General features: G+C 34.5%; 1 protein-coding gene across 2 annotated transcripts; it reads left to right on the top strand.

Annotated features, from left to right (window-relative positions):
• The first annotated feature begins 267 nt into the window (after positions 1-267).
• Positions 268-9,147, top strand: LOC18437652 (adenylate kinase 1, chloroplastic). Of its 2 annotated transcripts, XR_016040986.1 has the most exons (5): positions 268-621; positions 3,090-3,230; positions 4,017-4,047; positions 8,329-8,601; positions 8,709-9,147. XR_016040986.1 is itself a non-coding variant. In XM_006847855.4 (4 exons), the coding sequence occupies exons 1-4, from the start codon at positions 316-318 to the stop codon at positions 8,850-8,852; spliced, it is 864 nt and encodes a 287-aa protein (XP_006847918.1). In that variant the 5' UTR covers positions 268-315; the 3' UTR covers positions 8,853-9,147. The 2 variants fall into 2 exon arrangements, 1 of the variants encoding a protein (XP_006847918.1); XM_006847855.4 differs by lacking the exon at positions 4,017-4,047.
• Positions 9,148-19,200: the final 10,053 nt, after the last annotated feature.

The raw sequence follows: 19,200 nt of genomic DNA, 5'->3' as shown, positions 1-19,200 counted from the left end.
AAATTTATATTTTAGATTTTTTTTTGAAATAATATTTTTTTCAAAATAACAATGGCTGCAATACACAAAATAGAAAGAAAAAAAAAATACTATTTTTTTGGCCTGATTTAGATCGTGTTATGAAAAAAATCGCGTTTTAAACGTTTTATTAAAAGAACACGATTGCTTCACGACCTTTTCAAAAAGGTCACCGTTTAAAACTGTTTCCATAAGACTGCGATTTGCTAACTTTGATATATATACCGATCTACAGGTCACCTCTTCGTCGTGCAACAGAAAACCCTTCTCTCTCTCTCTCTGCTGTTGCACCTCAAAATGACCGCTATGAACCGCTTCCTCAGATCCTTGACTTCTCTCTCCTCTCGCCCCTTCTCCAGTCTAGTTTCAGAGGCGGAGTCTCGCTTACACAACCTTTCTCTCTCTAAAAGTACTAGTAGGAGTTCTCAGCCATGGCGGCGAGACCCGAGCGAGAGGAACGTTCAGTGGGTGTTCTTGGGGTGCCCTGGCGTCGGAAAGGGCACTTATGCGAGTCGACTTTCTCACTTGCTTGCCGTGCCTCACATCGCCACTGGTGACCTAGTCAGAGAAGAGCTCGCTAATTCTGGCCCTCTCGCTGATGAGGTAAAGAGGGAACTCTCTCTCTCTCTAAATCACCTGTTGCAGAGCTGCCCCTCTTTCTTTCTCTCTCTCTCTCTCTCTCTCTCGTAGAAATGTTCCCTTGCTGGAACCTCGTCTCAGGCTTCTCTGCTTCAATGCATGTTTGAGCTTTCTCTTCTCCTTCTTCTTCTTTTAATTGGGCTTGATTTTTTTATTTGACGCATTTATTACAAATAGGGGAATTTCATGGGAGCGCCCTCGAGGTTTAATTGCTTCTATTTTACTTCATGTCTTTGTTGAATTTCTTAGAAATGGAGGGATTTCTTGACAGGTAATTGCTGAGATCTGTTTATTATTTTGGAAATTGAAAGCTTAAAGTAGCTCTAACAATGCTTAACTTAGTGATTTTTTGTTTCTAAGCGATTTCATGAAACTTGGAGTTTGGTTGAGCTTGAACTATTTAGTACCAGCAGTTCTTTGTGAATTTAAGACAATAAATCTGTTGATTTAGAATACCTAATAATTGGCAACAAAAGAGGTGAAACCATAGTTTGTGGTATCACTTATAGGTAAAAACTCGTGCCACTCATTAATCCATGTCCTTTTATTAATTGTTTGGATCATTCTTTCCTATCAGGAAAATTGAAGAACTTGTTGATATTGAAGAACTTGTTCTTTTTACAGAACATCTTAATAATCTTATTTTTTTGTTACGCTAGTGGTTTGCTATCAGCTCCAATAACTTTTCTGTTGCAGACTTGCAGTCCTGATATGTCTATGTCGACATGCCTATGAATGGATGATAAACTTATATTTCTCATCTTTAGCAAGGGTATCTCAACAAACCACTTTGCTTAAAATAATGTAGTTTTCGATATGTAATAGTGTAAATATTGACGTTTGATTAGCCACTAACTGTGGGAAGACTCCTTAAGAATGTATAATGATGAAATTATGGACACATAATTGGGTCTTATGTTGTGGCTGATTCTGACTTGACCAATTTCATATTTGTACATTCATTCTATTATTCTTTATTTCATTTTCCTGTTCATCTTTGTTTTGTGCAAAAGATGATCTAGAAAATGGAGTGAGTGGACTATTGGATTTGCATGCAGTTCAGAGATTGGAAGATCATAATCTTTGAATTGAAGGATGGGCTTCAAGCTCCAATTTAATGGAGTTTTGATATTCATAAATCTCTTCCCAAAATCCCTGCTTTTGTAGTTTGTGGTCTCTACTGTCTCATAACTCGATTTAGATTCCTTTGGATGGATCGAAATCTCCCTTCTAAGTAATAAGTTTCATATGAATTTGGTAACCAAATAACCAAATTTTAAATGAAAACTTGGATATCAAATTGAAAATTTATAAATCCTTTGGGTTCCTAATGGCATCTGATTTGGTGTTTGGTTTGACGATTGGGCTTACAAGTGATTTGGAGAGTCGATGTGGTTGATCTTGGTATAAATTAACTATTTGGGGTTCATATAAACTTGTGTTTTCTGATACATCTATGCAGATGCATAGCAGAATGTGTTGGTGTTTGTACTCTTAGTTCATTATCTTGTTTGGTAATTTGGGAATGCTTATAGTGTCTCCATTTCCTGATAAAATGATCTTTTCAGTATCAGTATAAATGACCTAACTGAACCCCTTGAATCTAAAGCTACTTGCCGCTCCAATCCAGTCCCAACAATGCATTTCTCAGACTGAGAAACGGAACTGCTTTGCCCACTTATCCTCCCAAAATATAGGGTTGTTAAGATATAGATCCCACAGGGCAAACCAACCTAGGTAAATGCATGCTATCTTGATGCAATTATTGCTTCTTATTCCTACATCTGATCCATGAATTGTCTGATCCCTCATCAATTATATGAAATTTATTGAAAAAACTATCGCGGAGCAAGTGATCTCGTCTTTCTGCTAAACAAGATCTATTGAACTCATAATTTATTGGATACTTTTTATGGATGCAATTAAGTATCGCAAATAAATTGATCCCGGTTGGTCAATCTTTTGAAAAACCAGAGTCTATCTTTGAGAAATGATCACTTTGAGTCAGACTCCATAGAATTAGTTCAATCCTTTTTCTGTCGTTAAAGGTGGAGAACTGAACCAATAATTATTTTCATCATCAATCAAATTACTGCTCACGACCCCAGATTCTATTTTCCCATCAATCCAACTGCTGTGCACGGTTTTTCTTTTTCTTATCAATGAATAGATTTCTTTATGACATTTTTTTTTTTGGCTGATAATGACTAATTATTACTTATAGTTGCTTGGCTTTTGTTATTATTATAGATTACTAAATGGATTTGAAGTCTCAGCATTGCAATCCCTTTATGTTGTCCTTTAGTTTTGTTAGAATGACTGTATGAAAAGACATGATTTTGTGGCCTTGGATGGGATACCTTAGCCTTCATCCTGCATAGCAGAATATCAATTTTGCTCTGATTTTTCTTTTTCCAAAATTCTTTTTGCAGCTTTCGAGCATTGTAAATCAAGGCCAATTGGTTTCAGATGAAATTATTTTCAATCTATTGTCCAAACGTCTTGAAAATGGGGAGGCAAAGGGTGAATCGGGATTCATTCTTGATGGATTCCCACGAACGATAAAGCAAGCGGTATGCATATATCATCACATAATTGTGGACATTGAGTACTAAGAGTAATGTCTTTGTTTATTTATTGGTGATCGTAAGATGTGAGCTTTTAATGAGTGTTTGGCTTATGTTAGGACAACTTCCTAGGAAGAGGAGAAGGTTTTACATCATTAATTTTGCATGAGAGTTTTATCTGCATTTCTTGTTTAATTTGTATTTTTTGTGTTATATCCTAAATAGTCAAATGAGATGTTAACTGATTCCTTTGTCCTCTGCATCGAATTCTTTTTTCATCTTGATCTGGTTTCCAGTGATTGCAATATTATGTGATTCTTGTATGATGTATGGACAATTGCAGGGTCTTCATTTGTGGTCTTTGGCGTTGATTTTACATCTTTCTTCTATGAAGAAATGTCATGAACAACAGTTGAAAGTTTCTAATAGTTATATGATGTCTTTATAGAACTTGACACATCACATGTTTAGCATGTGAGATTGCCCTTAGGGATTCCTTCAAACGTACACTACTTCGAATTAAAATGATTATGGGTTTTGCCCTGATAAAAGATATGTCATTCTTTATGTTTTATTGTCAGCTATTCTCATACTCTATTCATTCTGCCCTGCTCTTTTTCTTGCATGCCCATGCAACTCTTTGGAGGATTATGCTTTTATAATTTGGATTACAAGTCATCACCCTTATTTATTAGTTTTTTCTACCTAATCTTTTAAGTCTAATGCTTGTTTTGTGGAACCTCCTGGTGTTCTGCATAGATTGATCTTATCATTTATTTTGCCTGGATGCAGGTACAAATTTTCATAATGGGCATCTAATGGGGTACAGGATTCACCCCAGCCCTAAGAAATAGGACTCAACAGCATGGTTATGCACACAAGCACATAGATTTGTTATGAAATCACGAACATCAATATGAGAAATGAAGCCAAAAAAGACATTCCCGCAAGGAAAAGAAAAACATATCTGTCTTGATTATCCTAAACATGAAAAATCAAAGAATCTATGTTAGTAGAGCTACTGAAATATCTCCCACTTTGATTGGAGGCCCAAAAAGAAAACTAGAGATGGTGAATTCTTTAAATCCTATGCAGTTCTATTTGAACTTGGACATCACACTTGTGACCCTTAATGGAAGCAACTTTTGTAAGACAAGTCAATTCATGATGGATCGTCGCTTTTTCATTCTTTCTTTTTTTTTCCCTTTTTTTTTGGTGGGGGTGGGGGAGGGGAGGAGATTGTCTTTGGGATTAGTCTTTGCAGCAATTTCCCCCAACACTATTGACACAACTTCAGTTCCTGTTCAATCTAGGCTGCTGAATAGGTTCAATATTAAACCATAACAGTATGAGTTTCAAGGGGTTAAAACTTTTCAGAAATCTTATTTGTGTTACGTTGGCTCCTTTTAAAGCATCCCTTCAAACGCTAACAATTTCATGATACTCATTGGCTGAAACAGGGACATTACAGCATGCAGATCTACTGTCCAAACATAATTAGGACATGGCTCGTGGAGTTTGCATGTTTGATTTTACATTAACAGTATTGAATCATGCGTATAGAAAAATGCATGCTAATTTGTTATGTTGTTAATTAAGATGTTTAGACAATCAGTTGCCTCTATAACTCAGTGGTTGAGCATCAGTCTTGTAAAATGTAGGTCTCATTAGAGAGAGAGATGTTTAGGTAGTCTCAATCTTCGATATTGGTTTGATAAGGATTCCAAATATTGAGAGAGAGAGAGAGAGAGAGAGAGAGAGAGAGAGAGAGAGAGAGAGAGAGAGAGATGTTTAGGCAGTCTGAATGTTCAATGTTGATTTGATAAAGATTCCAAATAATGTTTCCATCATTCTATAAAATTATATATTAGAACACTTGTTTTGCACTACATTGCCATTACTTATATGTATGAAATATTTTACGCTGCATAGCAAATTTTTGTGATCATTTTGAGATTTTAAAAGAAGATCCTTTTATTCTATGAAATAGTACAGAAACTGCAATTTGTGCGAGGAAGAGAAATCTTGAATACATAGTTTTTTTGGTCTGGAAAGGATAGCATGGTAGTTATACATGATATCTCTGATTCTTGTCATAGAATTGGGAGAAAGGGGGTCATGTTAATATTTGATCTGCAGGAAGCATTCTATGTTTGGGATACCTATTATAGGTGAGGAAACCCCAGAAGTGAGGAAATTAGCCAACATTGAAATGGGCTTCTATGTTGAATACAATGCTCGAAAATTCGGTTGCCTGACCGCCTAGGTGGTCGCCTGGGTGAAAATTTTTTTAAAACGCCTAGGCGCAGTCTGTGCAGGGGCATTATGCGTTTCGCTTCTTGGTGCCCACCTAGGCGCCGCCCCATGACAACTTGCGGGCGGTGGAAAAAAACCCTCAGGTGAGGGTAAAAAAATGTAATTTTTTCCTCCTAAAAAGGGGGGAAAAAGGTTTTAGGGGGTATTCTAAACCCCCAATAGAAAATCTGTGGCCTTTAGGATGAGAAAACCCCCTCAAAAACCTTTCTTTTGTGATTTATTAAAAGATCGATAAATTTTTTATTTTTTGATTTCTTCCCAAAACAAAGGCAATAGTTTATGGGTGGATTTGGAGCTTCTAATTATTTATTTTGAGAAATTTTGGTGACCCAATAGTCGAGGTTTGCACTGACATCAATTTGATTTTGATATTTTTAAAGTATTATATTTGAAAGAGGGTTTGATTTTATTTTGCTACAACATTTTATGTTGTGAATCATGTATTTTTTTTTTTACTTTTTTTTTTCTTGTACGATATGTTGTCATGTCTATAGTTAAAAGATTGATTTTTTTTGGTGATTTATTTTATTTTTTTCTCACTTGGAGAATGAAATTGAGTATATGTTGTATTCTTTTATGAATAATTGATTCTTTTTTTTGTACAATGTGTCTTATATTGATATTCTATTTTGTTTGTTTCAGTTTATTTGATAAATAATTAATTATATGATATCTTAATGGGTTAAGTCTTATGTGAAAGTGAAACTAAAGTCTTAAATTATCTTATATATTCAGTTATTCATTTAAGTCTTATTGTAAAGTAAAGTAATAATTAGTGTCTTAGTGACTTAATTCTTTAATAGTTTGTTGGGGGGGGAGGGGGATGTTTGATTTTGACGAGGGCACCCTGTCCCTGGGCACCTGCCTAGGCGGCCAGGAGCCCAATCCATTTTTTTGAACATTGGTTGAATAGTAAATATTTGAATCTTAAACATTAACTTCTTATCTATATTGACTGGGGAGTGTTGCTTCTAGTTATTGGATTTTCAAGAAAACCTTTTCCAAAATGTAGCGACTACATAAATGAAAAATTATTTAGGGCCAAGCTAAGGTAAAGTAAAGGATCAGCCTTTTGCTACGGGCCTACGATGACAACTTATAATTATATATTTCAAGATTGGTAAACTATTTTTTTTTTTTGTTACTTGGTAATGCGAGTTTTAGCCCTAAAATTTGATAACTTTAATACTAGGTATAGCCTTAAAATATGACTATCAAATACCTTAATATTGCCCATTATGTATGATCTAAAATTTATCAGTATATATATTTTATTTTTGACATGTTAATGGGGTGGGAATGGTTCCATCGATGTCACGTTGTGTCTCTACGTCCTGGTTACCCAGGCCAAGGGCCCATTCCTATTTATGGGTATACTGTTAGCATTAGCTTGAATGTGAATCATATAGTATCTTTTAGTGGGATGCTTACTTGCAAATCTTCCAGAAGACTCAAGATAATTTTATAGCTTCGATTCCATAAAAGCATGGATACTATAGGTCCACTATGAATCAACCAAATAATTGTTTCTTCCTCTTTTGGTTATGCATATGGAACAAAATCAACCATCGGTCTTAAAGTGTACCCACAAAGGTTACATTGGCATCAGAGTGTTTTAAGGTAAGGGTACATTTTCTGTTTTTTCTTGAGACAAGTGTGAGCTGCTTCCTTAGCATATACATAACCACATGTTAAGGTGAGCTTTTGCATGTATTTCTTTCTCTTAAGCTCTCTCTGGCTTGTTTAAATTTTTCTTTTGCAGACTTTGAGTTGTAGACGTGTAACTAACTCCTTTGACCACCATACTCTTTCAAGACTATGGGACCAATGTTCTGTAGATCTGCTGTTAGATATCTTGTCACCTTATTGGTGAGTTGTTAAAAAAAAAAAAATATATAGAAATCACCTTATGATGGGTTCTTTAGCAGCAAGGTCAGAGGACCTCTCTCTCCTAAATGCTAAATGGTTTGGTAGTGTTCCAAGACTCTGTTGCTAAATGCTTCTCTACTATGTGGGCAGAAAACAATTTATTTCTAATAAATTGAATTTACAAGCAATTGCCATCATTTTTTGTGTTTTTTTGTCTATTGGAGCATTTTTAGACCAAAGATAACAATTAGCTCATGCAAGATCCTTGGGTTCAAGGTGTGATGAAATAAAATTCTCAGGCCTATAGGATTTCAGTTTTGTGGGGCTAACTTTGTTCTCTTCTTATCTAGGCTTGCCTTCAGTGACAATGCTTGAATAAGGGTTTCGATATTCAGAGCTTTAGAATGAAAGTATAAATTATTGTGATATAATGAAACTCGTAACATTGACACTATTAACATGGAAATACGTACCAGAAAACAGTATCGACATGAAATGCGAAATGGCAACATTAGTTGACAACCATCTTAACACATTGGTGCTTTGTTATAAATTGCAAAGTTTGATGGTGGGTAAACTGGAAAGCAAATGCTCCTGACTCAGTTGAGCCCATTTGAGAAATATTACATTGTGTGTTCGTTGTTTCTTTTGCTTGTCTAGCAAAAGAAAAGACATATAGGCTTTATCGTAGAGTATTTACTATTGTTCTTCCTTGGGGCTTAATGGTAGAAATGTGGTTATGCTCTGTTGATCCAGAAATGCGAATATAGGCTTTCATATTAGAGAATTTCCTGTTCTTTATTGGGGCTTAATGGTAGAAATGTGGTAATGCTATACTGATCAAGAAATGCAACAGAATTTTTATCGTAGCTGTAATTCCTTGCAGAGGAGCTGATGCATGTATTTTCTTTGCATTTAGGAAATATTGGAAGAGGTAACCGATATCGACCTTGTGGTTAATCTAAAACTGAGAGGAGATGTGCTTCTAGAGAAGTGTCTTGGAAGGAGAATTTGCAGTGAATGTGGAGGCAATTTTAATGTGGCAACTATTGACATAAAGGGGGAGAATGGAAGGCCCGGCATATGTATGGCTCCTCTTCTTCCTCCTCCACATTGTGTTTCCAAGCTCATTACTCGATCTGATGACACTGAAGAAGTTGTACAAGAACGACTCCGTGTGTACAACAAAATGGTATCTCATCATTTTTTCATGCATTTCCTTTTATGGCTTTGGTTTGTTGTTAAAGCTCTCTCTGTCTCTTACTCCCTCTCTCATTCTGGATTACTTTGTTGTTGCAGAGCCAACCTGTGGAAGAGTTCTACCGTAGTCGAGGCAAATTGCTGGAGTTTGATCTGCCAGGTGGAATCCCCGAATCATGGCCAAAATTGCTTGCTGCTCTCAATCTTGAAGATCATGATCATAAACAAAGTGCAGCTGCATAATGTACCGGTGGTCCTTTTGTTTTGTTTCAAGACCCTTCATTTTTCATTATCTATTAAAAGAGAGTAGAGGAAAACGGACAGGATACGAGGATCTGCTATTATGTTGTTGTATTGTCATTCTAAGGGTGGGAACTCAAATTCATCAATTTTTTTAAATAAAGCTTTGGCTGTCGTAAGAGGCGGCCAAGAAAGCGGGCTTTCAGAGAAGCATACATCGATGTGCATCAATCATATGTCCAAAGATGGAGATGGATACGGTATTGAGAGTATTTGATATGAAATTTTGATTGAGGGAGGATGGATTCTCTATTATATTATCATGATTGATTCTTCTATTTTTATGTTCCACAATACTGTGCTTCAGTATATGCAGGACCGGATTGATAGCTATGCTAGGATTGTAGTTCATTTCTATGCCTAGGATTTTAGTCTTTGGCATGGGATCTGACTGTGTACTTCTCTCAATTTCTATCTATCCAGACGCATGAGCACATATACAAACCCTCTCTCTCTATCTGTGTTCCAAAACAGGCAATTCAGAATGGATTTGGCGGGGTCCACGTCTCTTGCTGGAATCACTGGATGGTACTATTTTAAATTTTTCTGTCTGATTTTTGGCGATCAGGATTGGATTAGTGGAGGCCTTATCCACCTGGATGATCTGGGTTTTAAAACACCGCACTTTCTCTTGACATTTGCATGTCAACATGCACAAAGCTCATGCACAGTCCGATCATGGTATGGATTGACAAAAGGTCATTACATTTGAAATTGGAAATTGGATGTTATTTATTGATTACACTTTCCAAAGAAATTTTTGAAAATTTTATCGAATGTGATGTTGTTTGTCGCTTGATTTCACATCTGAGAGGTACAAGTAATTGTGGGTAAACGGTCTCATGGTAACTTGTATGCTATGACTTCAACACGTTGGAATCAAGAAAGTATATTGAACAAGCACAGCTTCTCATTGAATTGCCCTCCATTGGATGGCTACAGGGATTGTTGAGCCACAAGCGTGTGAGTACCCAAGCAGTCAGTTTGAAGGGATCTGCATGAGCAATGAAAGATTCCATTGGATGCATTAAATTGATCCTTAGATGAAAAATTGTATGGCCAGATTCATTTTATTGACTATTCTCATGCTTCCAAAGAAGTTTTTTTGAACTTTGTGAAACACCCAAACTATCATATTTCTTTCATATTTCATATAAGATGGTTATAAGTAATTGTAACCTCCTTGTATTAAAAGGTAAATGGCCTCATTGTATACAATCTTTTTATGTAAATGGTCTTAACTATGAACTATCTTATGTCTTAATTCATCTTCAAGCCATGATTTGAAATTTTAGGCATTGGTTCATTTATAAAATCAAAATAGAACAATTATAAAATAAAATATAAGTACAAAAAATTGACTAGGATTCTATATCATGAGACCATTTATTTTGTTACAAAGAGGTCAGAATCACTTCTAGTCATCAAATATCAATTTGGATAGCTTGATGTGTGCCATGAAATTCAAGAATTGCTTTTTTTTTTTAACTTTGAGTCTAGCTATTAACACATTTACAAGCACCCGATTTAAAATTGTTAAAAAAAGAGAAAAGATTGCGACCTTTTTGTACTAAAAGTAACTATCTCTTTGTATACTTTTCCAATTTGATTTGGGGTAAATGTTGATGTCTGATGGAGCTGTTCATTCACAAATAAGAGGAGAACTCACAAATCAAATAAAACTGAGGAATGACTTCATAGTTGTATAGCAGTATAATGAAATAATTTTAAAAAACTATGCTAAGGCCATTTGTTTGATCCTAATTTTTAAATATATATTGCTTTTATTGTAGTGAATAATCATAAAAAAACAAAATTTGAAAACACACCCTAAAATGTAATTTTCTTTTTAACCCAATTAACGTAAGCCGTCTGTTTTGATAAAAGCTTAGATTTAAGCCTTAGAAGATTTTTTTCTTTTCCAAATTTTTGAATGGCTTTAGTATCGTAAAATTTGAAAACACACCTTAAAAAGTATTTTTTAGCTTAATTAACATAGGGCACCATCCATTTTGGTAAGATACTTAGATCTAGACCTTGGAAGATGTTTTCCTTTCCAAATTTTTTAGATGGCTTTATTATCATTAGATGAATAATGTTAAAAAAAAGAAAAAAAAAAAAGATTTTGAATTTTTAGAGGCCTAAATCTTGAATTTTACAAAATGGATGGTCTAGACTCATTGTTTGAGAGGGATTCAGTTTGACCACATCTAGAGTGTAATTTTTTTTTTTTTTTTTTTTGGAGATTGGTTATTAGGAAGAAAAGAAGATGTGTACAATTTTTAAGGTCAGAATAATGCCACAAACATGATTTTTTAAAGGAAAAAGTTTATAGGTTGCAACTTTAAAATGTAGAATTACAGATGCCCTTAAAAAATCCATCAGAAAATGTTATTTTAATGTTGAAAAAACTTCTAATTGATTGTCTCAATATCGAGATATAAGAATATGAAAAAAGAAGAAGAAGATTTAGAGTGCAAGAAGTAGTGCATCTTGCAACACATTATCTAGACCATCTATTTTCAAGATTTTCATATGTTTATAGAGTCTATTTGATTTTAACTATTTTTGAAGTTTAAAATTTTATAATTAAATATAAATTTTAAGATAATCCTAATAATTTTTTACACCAAAATACATATTATGATAAAATTTAGAGGTATGTCTTAATTGGATTGTTTAAAATTACAACCATATAGAAACCACACCAATGTTAGTTTCAATGACATGAAATTATTCCCCAAGAAAAATAGCCTTGATCTCTTTTTAAATTTTTTTTCACTAGCAAACTCACCCATCCATAACTTAAAAAAACCACCCAACTCCTCAATAGCCATCTTCTTCATCTCTTTTTTACAGCACACCACTTTATTACTCTCCCGTCTTCACAGCTCATCTGCAGCTTTTTTGCCCGAAGGAAAAGTGTACAGTACAATGCACTCCATTAGAGTAGGATCTTAAACAGTGTGCTCCCAATATACATATGCGAGGGAAGGATAAAGACATGTTAAACACAAAACAGGCATAAACGTGAATATGAACCACCCCTTTCTCTTTATTCCGTTCTGAATTTTTCCTTCTCCGATCAACATCCCCGTGAACTTCCATAAAACAGCTCTCTCTCTCTCTCTCTCTCTCATATAAGCATTTCATCAAGTCCCTCCTTCTATCTTGTTGACCTTAACGATGGCAGTCATGTACAAAATGTTATTTGGATACCTTTTCATAAATTTTTTCTAAAACTCAATTTTGATGGAAGTTCGAACCCAAACCAGGCAGAATTTGGAGGGCCTAAAGCTGAGGCAAGAGCTCTTTTGGAGGGCCTAAAGCTAATAAAATATTTTGAGGCCCAAAAAATGACGGATGCGGTTTGTACAGAGCATAGGCTCCAAACAATCAAATTCAATGTTTAAAAGAACGGCCGATTTCTAAAAAATCAGCTGACTAACTTGGGATCAGTCATTGGCCGATCCTGATTTGGCCCAATTCCAATGGTCATGTATGCAGGAATTTTTATTCAATGCACTAATCTGCCGAATAATGTACTAATCGACAATTTGTTCTAAAAATCGGCCGATAAGTGCAATGTCACAATGCAAAGTATGTAAAGATGTCCTTATAACATTTTTATATATTTCTCATATTTTTTTTCTTTTTCCTAATCTTCTATGAATATGGTTCCTATGTTGTGAGCCCGCATATTATAGAAATGTGGGCTTGGCAATAAATATATTTTTTAAATAATTTGATCCAAATTTTTTATGGAGATCATAAATATGAAAGAAAATAAATAATTTGAAAACTAGAAATAATAATTATGGTAAGAAAACTTGTGGACCATTAGTTACACTTGTTTTTATATGGACTACCTATTTGCATCCATATTTAAGATGGATGCTTTATGCCTCTGAATTGCGTATGGTAGAAACGCTGTCTAGCCCGCATGAAACAATTTTCCTTCTTCTATTTAAATTTTATATATTATTATATACACCAGAGTTGGGTAGCCCCGATAGGGATGTAGGTCCCTCAACTCGAGGGATATAAAATTTATTTATTGTTCATTTGATTTGATCTTCAATCTAATACCTACACGACCAACCCCCTGAGGGCCACATAGACACATATATGAGAGAAATTTATTCTTGTCAAAAAAAAAAACAAAAGAGATAGAAATTTATCAAAATTATCACAAGCAAAAATTTTATATTTTACCTATACTTTTAATTGAATTCCGAAATACCCAAAAAGAACAAACATGGTATTGATTTGAAATGTTATAATATTTTATTATATATTATATATTAATATATTTATTTTATTTATATAATTTATAGTATATAGTATATATTGATTACATAGTATATATAATATATAATATTAATATATTTTATTATATATTGACCGCTAAAAAAGTATTGCTTTAGGTGCCTACACATTTTCTCCGAACCCAATTATGCTTATAATATTTATTTGTTTTGCTTTTCTTATGAGACAATAAAAAAAAAACTATACATGTATATTTTAAACATTTTTTACGATTATGCTTATAATATTTATTTGTATGAAATTCTTTAAACATAGGGAAAACCTCATTTCTAGCTTTTAACATATATACCGAAGTGACACGAGTATAATCATTTGTAAATGTCACAAAATATTTGTAGTCATTATAGGATTCAACAGGGGTTGGTCCCCACACATCATAATGTATCAAGTAAAAAGTTCATCATAATCATGCATTGAAGATTTAAAAGGAAACCTAGGCAACTTGAAATATGTGTAAATCTCACAATCATGAAATCCTATAGTTAAGTTTGGCATCAAAATTTTCAAAACATTTTCAGATGGATGTCCAACTCTAGAGTGCTATAATCTACCATTATTAATTTCCATAACCATAACGTAATTCTTTTAATCCAAAAAGTAAAGACCATCCATTTTCCCTTCACCAATCTTTGTCCCCGTGGCCCGGTCTTGAAAGATAATAGAATGAGGATGAAAAATAATATCACAATTCAAAATTTGAATTAGTTTGCTAACTGACAATAAGTTGGAAGGAAAAGAAGGCAAATAAAGAACCTCTGAATTGTGGTTCCAATGCCATGAACAGAAATTAATCTCACAATTCAAATTTATTCTACCAATGCCATGAACATAATTAAAGAACCATTGGCAATTTATACATGAGTTTTATTGACGACCTGTTGAAACTGAGATAGGCAAGAAAGATTGCCTGTCATGTACTCAGTTACTTCTGAATCCATCACCCAAGTAATAGAACTTTAGGAAGACAAGAAAGCGAACTGATTACCTTGGTCATAGGAAAAATCATGAGAAGATGATGCACCCTTCTTACTCAATTGTTGAAGAATTTGGGTAAGTTTATCAATGGAAATATGGGAATCAATAGAAGCACTCTGAGCCAATGATCTTTCAGAAAACTTGTCACGTACAAGTTTAAGATGAGGATAGAGAACACAACACTTATCCTTAATGTGGCCAAGATCTTTGCAATGCTCCTAGAGATCTCCCTTCAGAGTTGCTATTAGCAGGCTTCTTATTAGTTTCAGTATTCTCTTCAACAACAGTCATAACAGATTTCTCATTACTCTCAGCTTCAATTTTTATTTTTACATTCATCATTCTTTTCCTAGTTTCTTTGCGTAATATAGTAGAAAAAACTGACGAGAAGCTGGCCAGTTCAGATGACATCAATTTTTGGGTCCTTACTTGCTCAAAATTGGGTTTGAGAGCATCAAGAATTTGAAGATCTTATCCTACTCATCTCTCTTTTGAATAGTGGAAATATCAGTAGTGGCAGGATAATATATGGATAACTCATCCCACATAAGTTTCAGAATACCCAACAATTCAGTAGCAGTCTTATTCTCTTGTTTGGTTTGGTATATATCTTGTTTTAATTCAAATATTCGAGCAATATTATTTTGATTTCCATAAACTTATTTTATGAAGTCCTATAGATCCTTAGCATTTTTGGCATGAGTAAATATCTAAGCAATCTTAGGATCCATTGAGTTTAATATCCATGACATCATAAGTTGATCATTTGTTTCCCAATCTTCGTACTCAGGGTTATCATTACTCGGAACCTTTTGCTTACTATTGATATACTCGAGTTTTGATCGACCCCGACCACCAAGAATAAGAGAGATGGCTCTGGCCCAAGATAAATAATTTAAACTATTGAAGAGTGTTGAGTTAATTTCATAGAGGTGTTACTTTTGGATTCATGTACCATAGTTTTAACAGATTCTACTTTATTCTTTTAGTCCATGATATAAAAAAGAAACAAATAAAGTGTTAATAGCTACGTACCAGCCGAAAAAAACAACCTCTTTGAAGAGAAAACTACCAAAATAACAGATTGCTAGACTGCAGAGTCGATCATCTTGCTACCCATGATTGAAGGGTTTTGTCTTTGTTTTTTTTTTCTTGAGAGTGATAGATGCAGCAGACAACAACTGTCTAGCATGTTGGAATGGAGGCAGCGGTCTACCGTACAAAATATAAGGAGTTATAAGAGGTTTGAGTTTGTCAACAAGCGTGAATCACGTCAATGGAATGAATCACGTGCAAAATATTGGGCTTCAACACCCAATGCAAAACAAAGGTAAGAGATTTCAGTTTATCAACATAGTAAACCATGTCAATCGAATGGTGTGATTGGAAATAAGGACGGAAGGCAACATCTCTCTTTGTATGACACAATTTAGTAGTGCATCAATATCAATTGCTCTGATACCATGTTAGAAAAATAGAACTGAAAAAGAAATAAACACAAAAATATATATACGTGGTTCGGCTGTTCAGTCTATAGGTAACAATGGGAATAGAGCCTAAGACATTATGTTGGAGTCTACGACAATGCTCCTTCTTTGGTGTGTTTTTAGACACTCCATTGGTTTTGCTTAATGGTGTTGAGCAATTTTTTTTTTTGTTAAAAAAAATTGGATTAGGAATTGTCGATTTAAATTGAAATTGGTTGTTGCTTAATATGTCTCCCCACCCATTGATTTCCCACTAATTTGTTTTTTTATCAATACATGAGGTTTGTATAATGTGTTAACTTTATACTATTGAAGTAAGGTGCACCTCAAAACTATGCTGAAAATGTACTTTCGGTATCGCAAAGCATTGCATTGGTATGAAAATATATTATTGCCCCAACTATAAAATTTAAAGTTTTAGAAATAGTGACGATCAAGCAGATATGTAAACATTTGAAAATCTTGAAAATAGATAGTCCCGATAATGTATTAGAATATAAACTATTTTTAGGTCTAGAAATCCCTTTCTTTTCGTGTCTACGATTCTGGAGGTCGAGATGATCAATTTGTGGGTTTTCTAATATAGAAAGAACGTTGGGAAAATTGCTAAAACCCCCCGACAATGAACTTTTTACCCACTTTACACCCCAGCCAACTTTTCTTAGCAACTCTCCCCCAAAAAATGATGTTTTTGAGCTAATACCCCATGCACAAAAAGTTCACTTATTTTAGACGAAAATACCCTTCCCTCACATAACATATAATTTTCGTTAGAGAGGGCGGTCCGGCATTTTGAACCGGCAGTCAAGCGATTTTTTTTGCTGGAATGGGTGGTTCGGCGTTTCATGGTGGCGGTTCGACATTTTGAAGTTACGGTCCGACATTTTGAAGTTGGGGTCCGGCATTTTGAAGGGGCAGTCTGGTGTTTTTATATGGCAGTTCGAAATTTTGTAAGGGGCAATCCAGTGTTTTGAAGTGCGACAGACTGAGCAGTCCGACATTTTGAAAGGGCAGTCCGACGTTTTGAAGGGGCAATCCGGCGTTTTGACATGCGCCAAACTGAGCAGTTCAGTATTGTACAATTGCGGTCTGGCGTGTCCTTTTATTGGGATCCGAAAATGTTTTGTCATGTGAAAAGAGGGTATTTTCGTTAAAAAAAATATAACTTTTTGAGTTTGGGGTATTAGTTATAAAAGATGGTTTTTGAGAAAAATAAAAAAAAAAGTTTAAGATGAGGTTGAGTGTCTAAAAGAGTATATTTTTATGGCTTTTTAGTAATTTCCCCAACAACCTTCTTCAACGTTTTCTAGGTGCACTTTAACACCTTATATAAACTGTGTTTTTGTATTAATTTATTTTTTGACTATAGACCTACTCACTCAATTGGACGAGCCAAAGCAACTTGGCCCAATGGCAATGGGGCGATGCATCCCAAAAATAAACTCGCTCTCGGCCCTACTAAAAGCCCATCATCCATCTCGTTTGAAGGCTCCCCCAGAGTTGGTCCAATGAAACATGAAATCTCTTGTAGTGTACTTACGTGATTGACGACATTACTGAGTCAGTGGTCCCCTGGAGAACAAATTCAAAAATCGGAAATGACAGTTTTATGCGACACAAACCTCCATTCAATAACGTTTAGCATAACTTTGAAGAGGGGAACTATCTTAAGCTTTAGGTTTTTGAGTGTGAGAGAATCTTAAAATTTTAGAAAAATAAATTATATTAAATTTTATAGAGAGTAATGCATCTAAATATTTTAGAGAGAAAAATTATCTCAAAATTTTTATATAGACAATTTCAAATTTTAACTTTTTGATAGAAAATATATTAAATTTTAGAGAGACAAATCATATCAACTATTTCAAAATTTTTATAGTTACACTATACCAAATTTTGAGTTTTAGAGATAGAAAGTATATAAAAACTTTGGAGAGAAAAATTGTATCAAGTTTTGTTATGAGACAATGGACATGGAAGTGATTGCAAGGAATTTATAAATTTTTTATAATTTATCCAAACAAGAAATTTGAGCAATCCATGACAAAAATTTTTACATTAAAAATCTATAAATTTTTTTGGATTTCAAATATCTAAAATTTTTAATTTTCTCCTATCCAAACGGCCGTGAGGATCAACACCGAAGAAAAAAAAGGAGGAGGGGAGATACGTTTTCTCGCTCTCCGTTTTTAGAGAGAAAAAGTGCGTAAAGCTAGTGTTTTAACGAATATTTTACTGAGGCAACGGCGGTGGTTAATCATTCAAGGATTTGGTTACTGATGCCGGCGTGGATATAAATACAAAACCCTTCTGGTTTCAATGGTCAGAGCCTCATATCATTCGATTTTCTGCTTCAGAGCCCCAAAACTGGTAGCTCCTAAATCCATAACAAAACACTAATCAACCCACTTCAACTAAAGCTCCAATGGAGGTGAGTACTAAATATTGGATCAAATCTCTCATCGCTATGCTCTATTTCACGCCTCATTCACCCTGTTTTCTCTTGCCGCTTTAGTGAGATGTCAAAGTTTCTCCTTGGGTAGAGAGAGAACCAATGCTATCGATTTGTTTTTTTAGTTTAAGAGAGATGTTTGGTATTTGAAATTTAGCCCTCACCTAGTCTTGTATTTGAATTGAATTGCGGGCAATTAAGAGAAAAAAAAACAAAAACCTTTATGTGAGAGGAGGTGGTGCTTGTAATTTTCGACAAATAATAGCCCATTTAATAATTGACCTTTTCCAAAAGTGTCCCTACCTAATTTGACCGAATGGAGCGAGAGAACAAACCTTAATATGGAGAGGAAGAGAGAGGAACCCTTTATACATGTATGTATAGAGAGAGAAAATTCGTTGATATGGAGAGAAAGAGAAAAGACAGACAGACAGACAACCTTAATATGTACTATGGAGAGAGACAAAATATGGAGAGGGACAGCAACCCTTTATATGGAGAGAGAGAGCGCAATCCATATTATAGCAACACCATGGAGAGATATAGGGAGAGAACCCTCAATGAGGAGAGACTGCTATGTATGGAGAGAGCGAGCGAGCGCGAGAGACCTAAAAAAAGAGCTCGGATTTAATTGGTTAGCTCTTAACGATATTCAATGCTAGATCATAAGTTCAATTCCTACCAAAGGTAAAGACCCTCTCCCACCGACTCACAAAAAAAGAGAGAGAGCGAGAAACCCTTAAGTTGGACAGAGATGCACTCGTAATATGCGATGAAAGAGAGAGCAACCCTTAACATGAAGAGAGAGAGATAGAGCTTTAATATGGAGAAAGAGACCCTTAATATGAAGAGATAGAGAGTCGCCCCTATTATGGACAGAGAGGAATAATTGACTACGCACAAAAATCTTTTGACATGGGTTAGAGAGAGACATGTTTAGGAAAATGTTTAGATAGAGCCGAGGCTCTAAACAATCAAATTAAAGGTTATCTCAAAATTTTTATTAAAAGTTGTTGTTTTGATACTAAAATATCTTCAAATTGATCAT

This window comes from Amborella trichopoda, chromosome 9 (assembly GCF_054954075.1).
Source record: "Amborella trichopoda isolate Santa Cruz 75 chromosome 9, AtrichopodaSantaCruz75HAP2 v2.0, whole genome shotgun sequence".
NCBI classification, from domain to species: Eukaryota; Viridiplantae; Streptophyta; class Magnoliopsida; order Amborellales; family Amborellaceae; genus Amborella; species Amborella trichopoda.
The sequence above is the reverse complement of the archived record's forward strand: the minus strand, read 5'-3'. Positions and strand labels throughout refer to the sequence as shown.

What these genes read in the sequence shown, in the direction of transcription:
- LOC18437652 (XM_006847855.4), top strand. Translation starts at nt 316, where the DNA reads ATGACCGCTATGAACCGCTTCCTCAGATCCTTGACTTCTCTCTCCTCT. An exon ending in CTGGCCCTCTCGCTGATGAG is followed by an intron (nt 622 to 3,089) that starts GTAAAGAGGGAA and finishes TTCTTTTTGCAG; the next exon opens with CTTTCGAGCATTGTAAATCA. An exon ending in TCCGTGTGTACAACAAAATG is followed by an intron (nt 8,602 to 8,708) that starts GTATCTCATCAT and finishes TTGTTGTTGCAG; the next exon opens with AGCCAACCTGTGGAAGAGTT.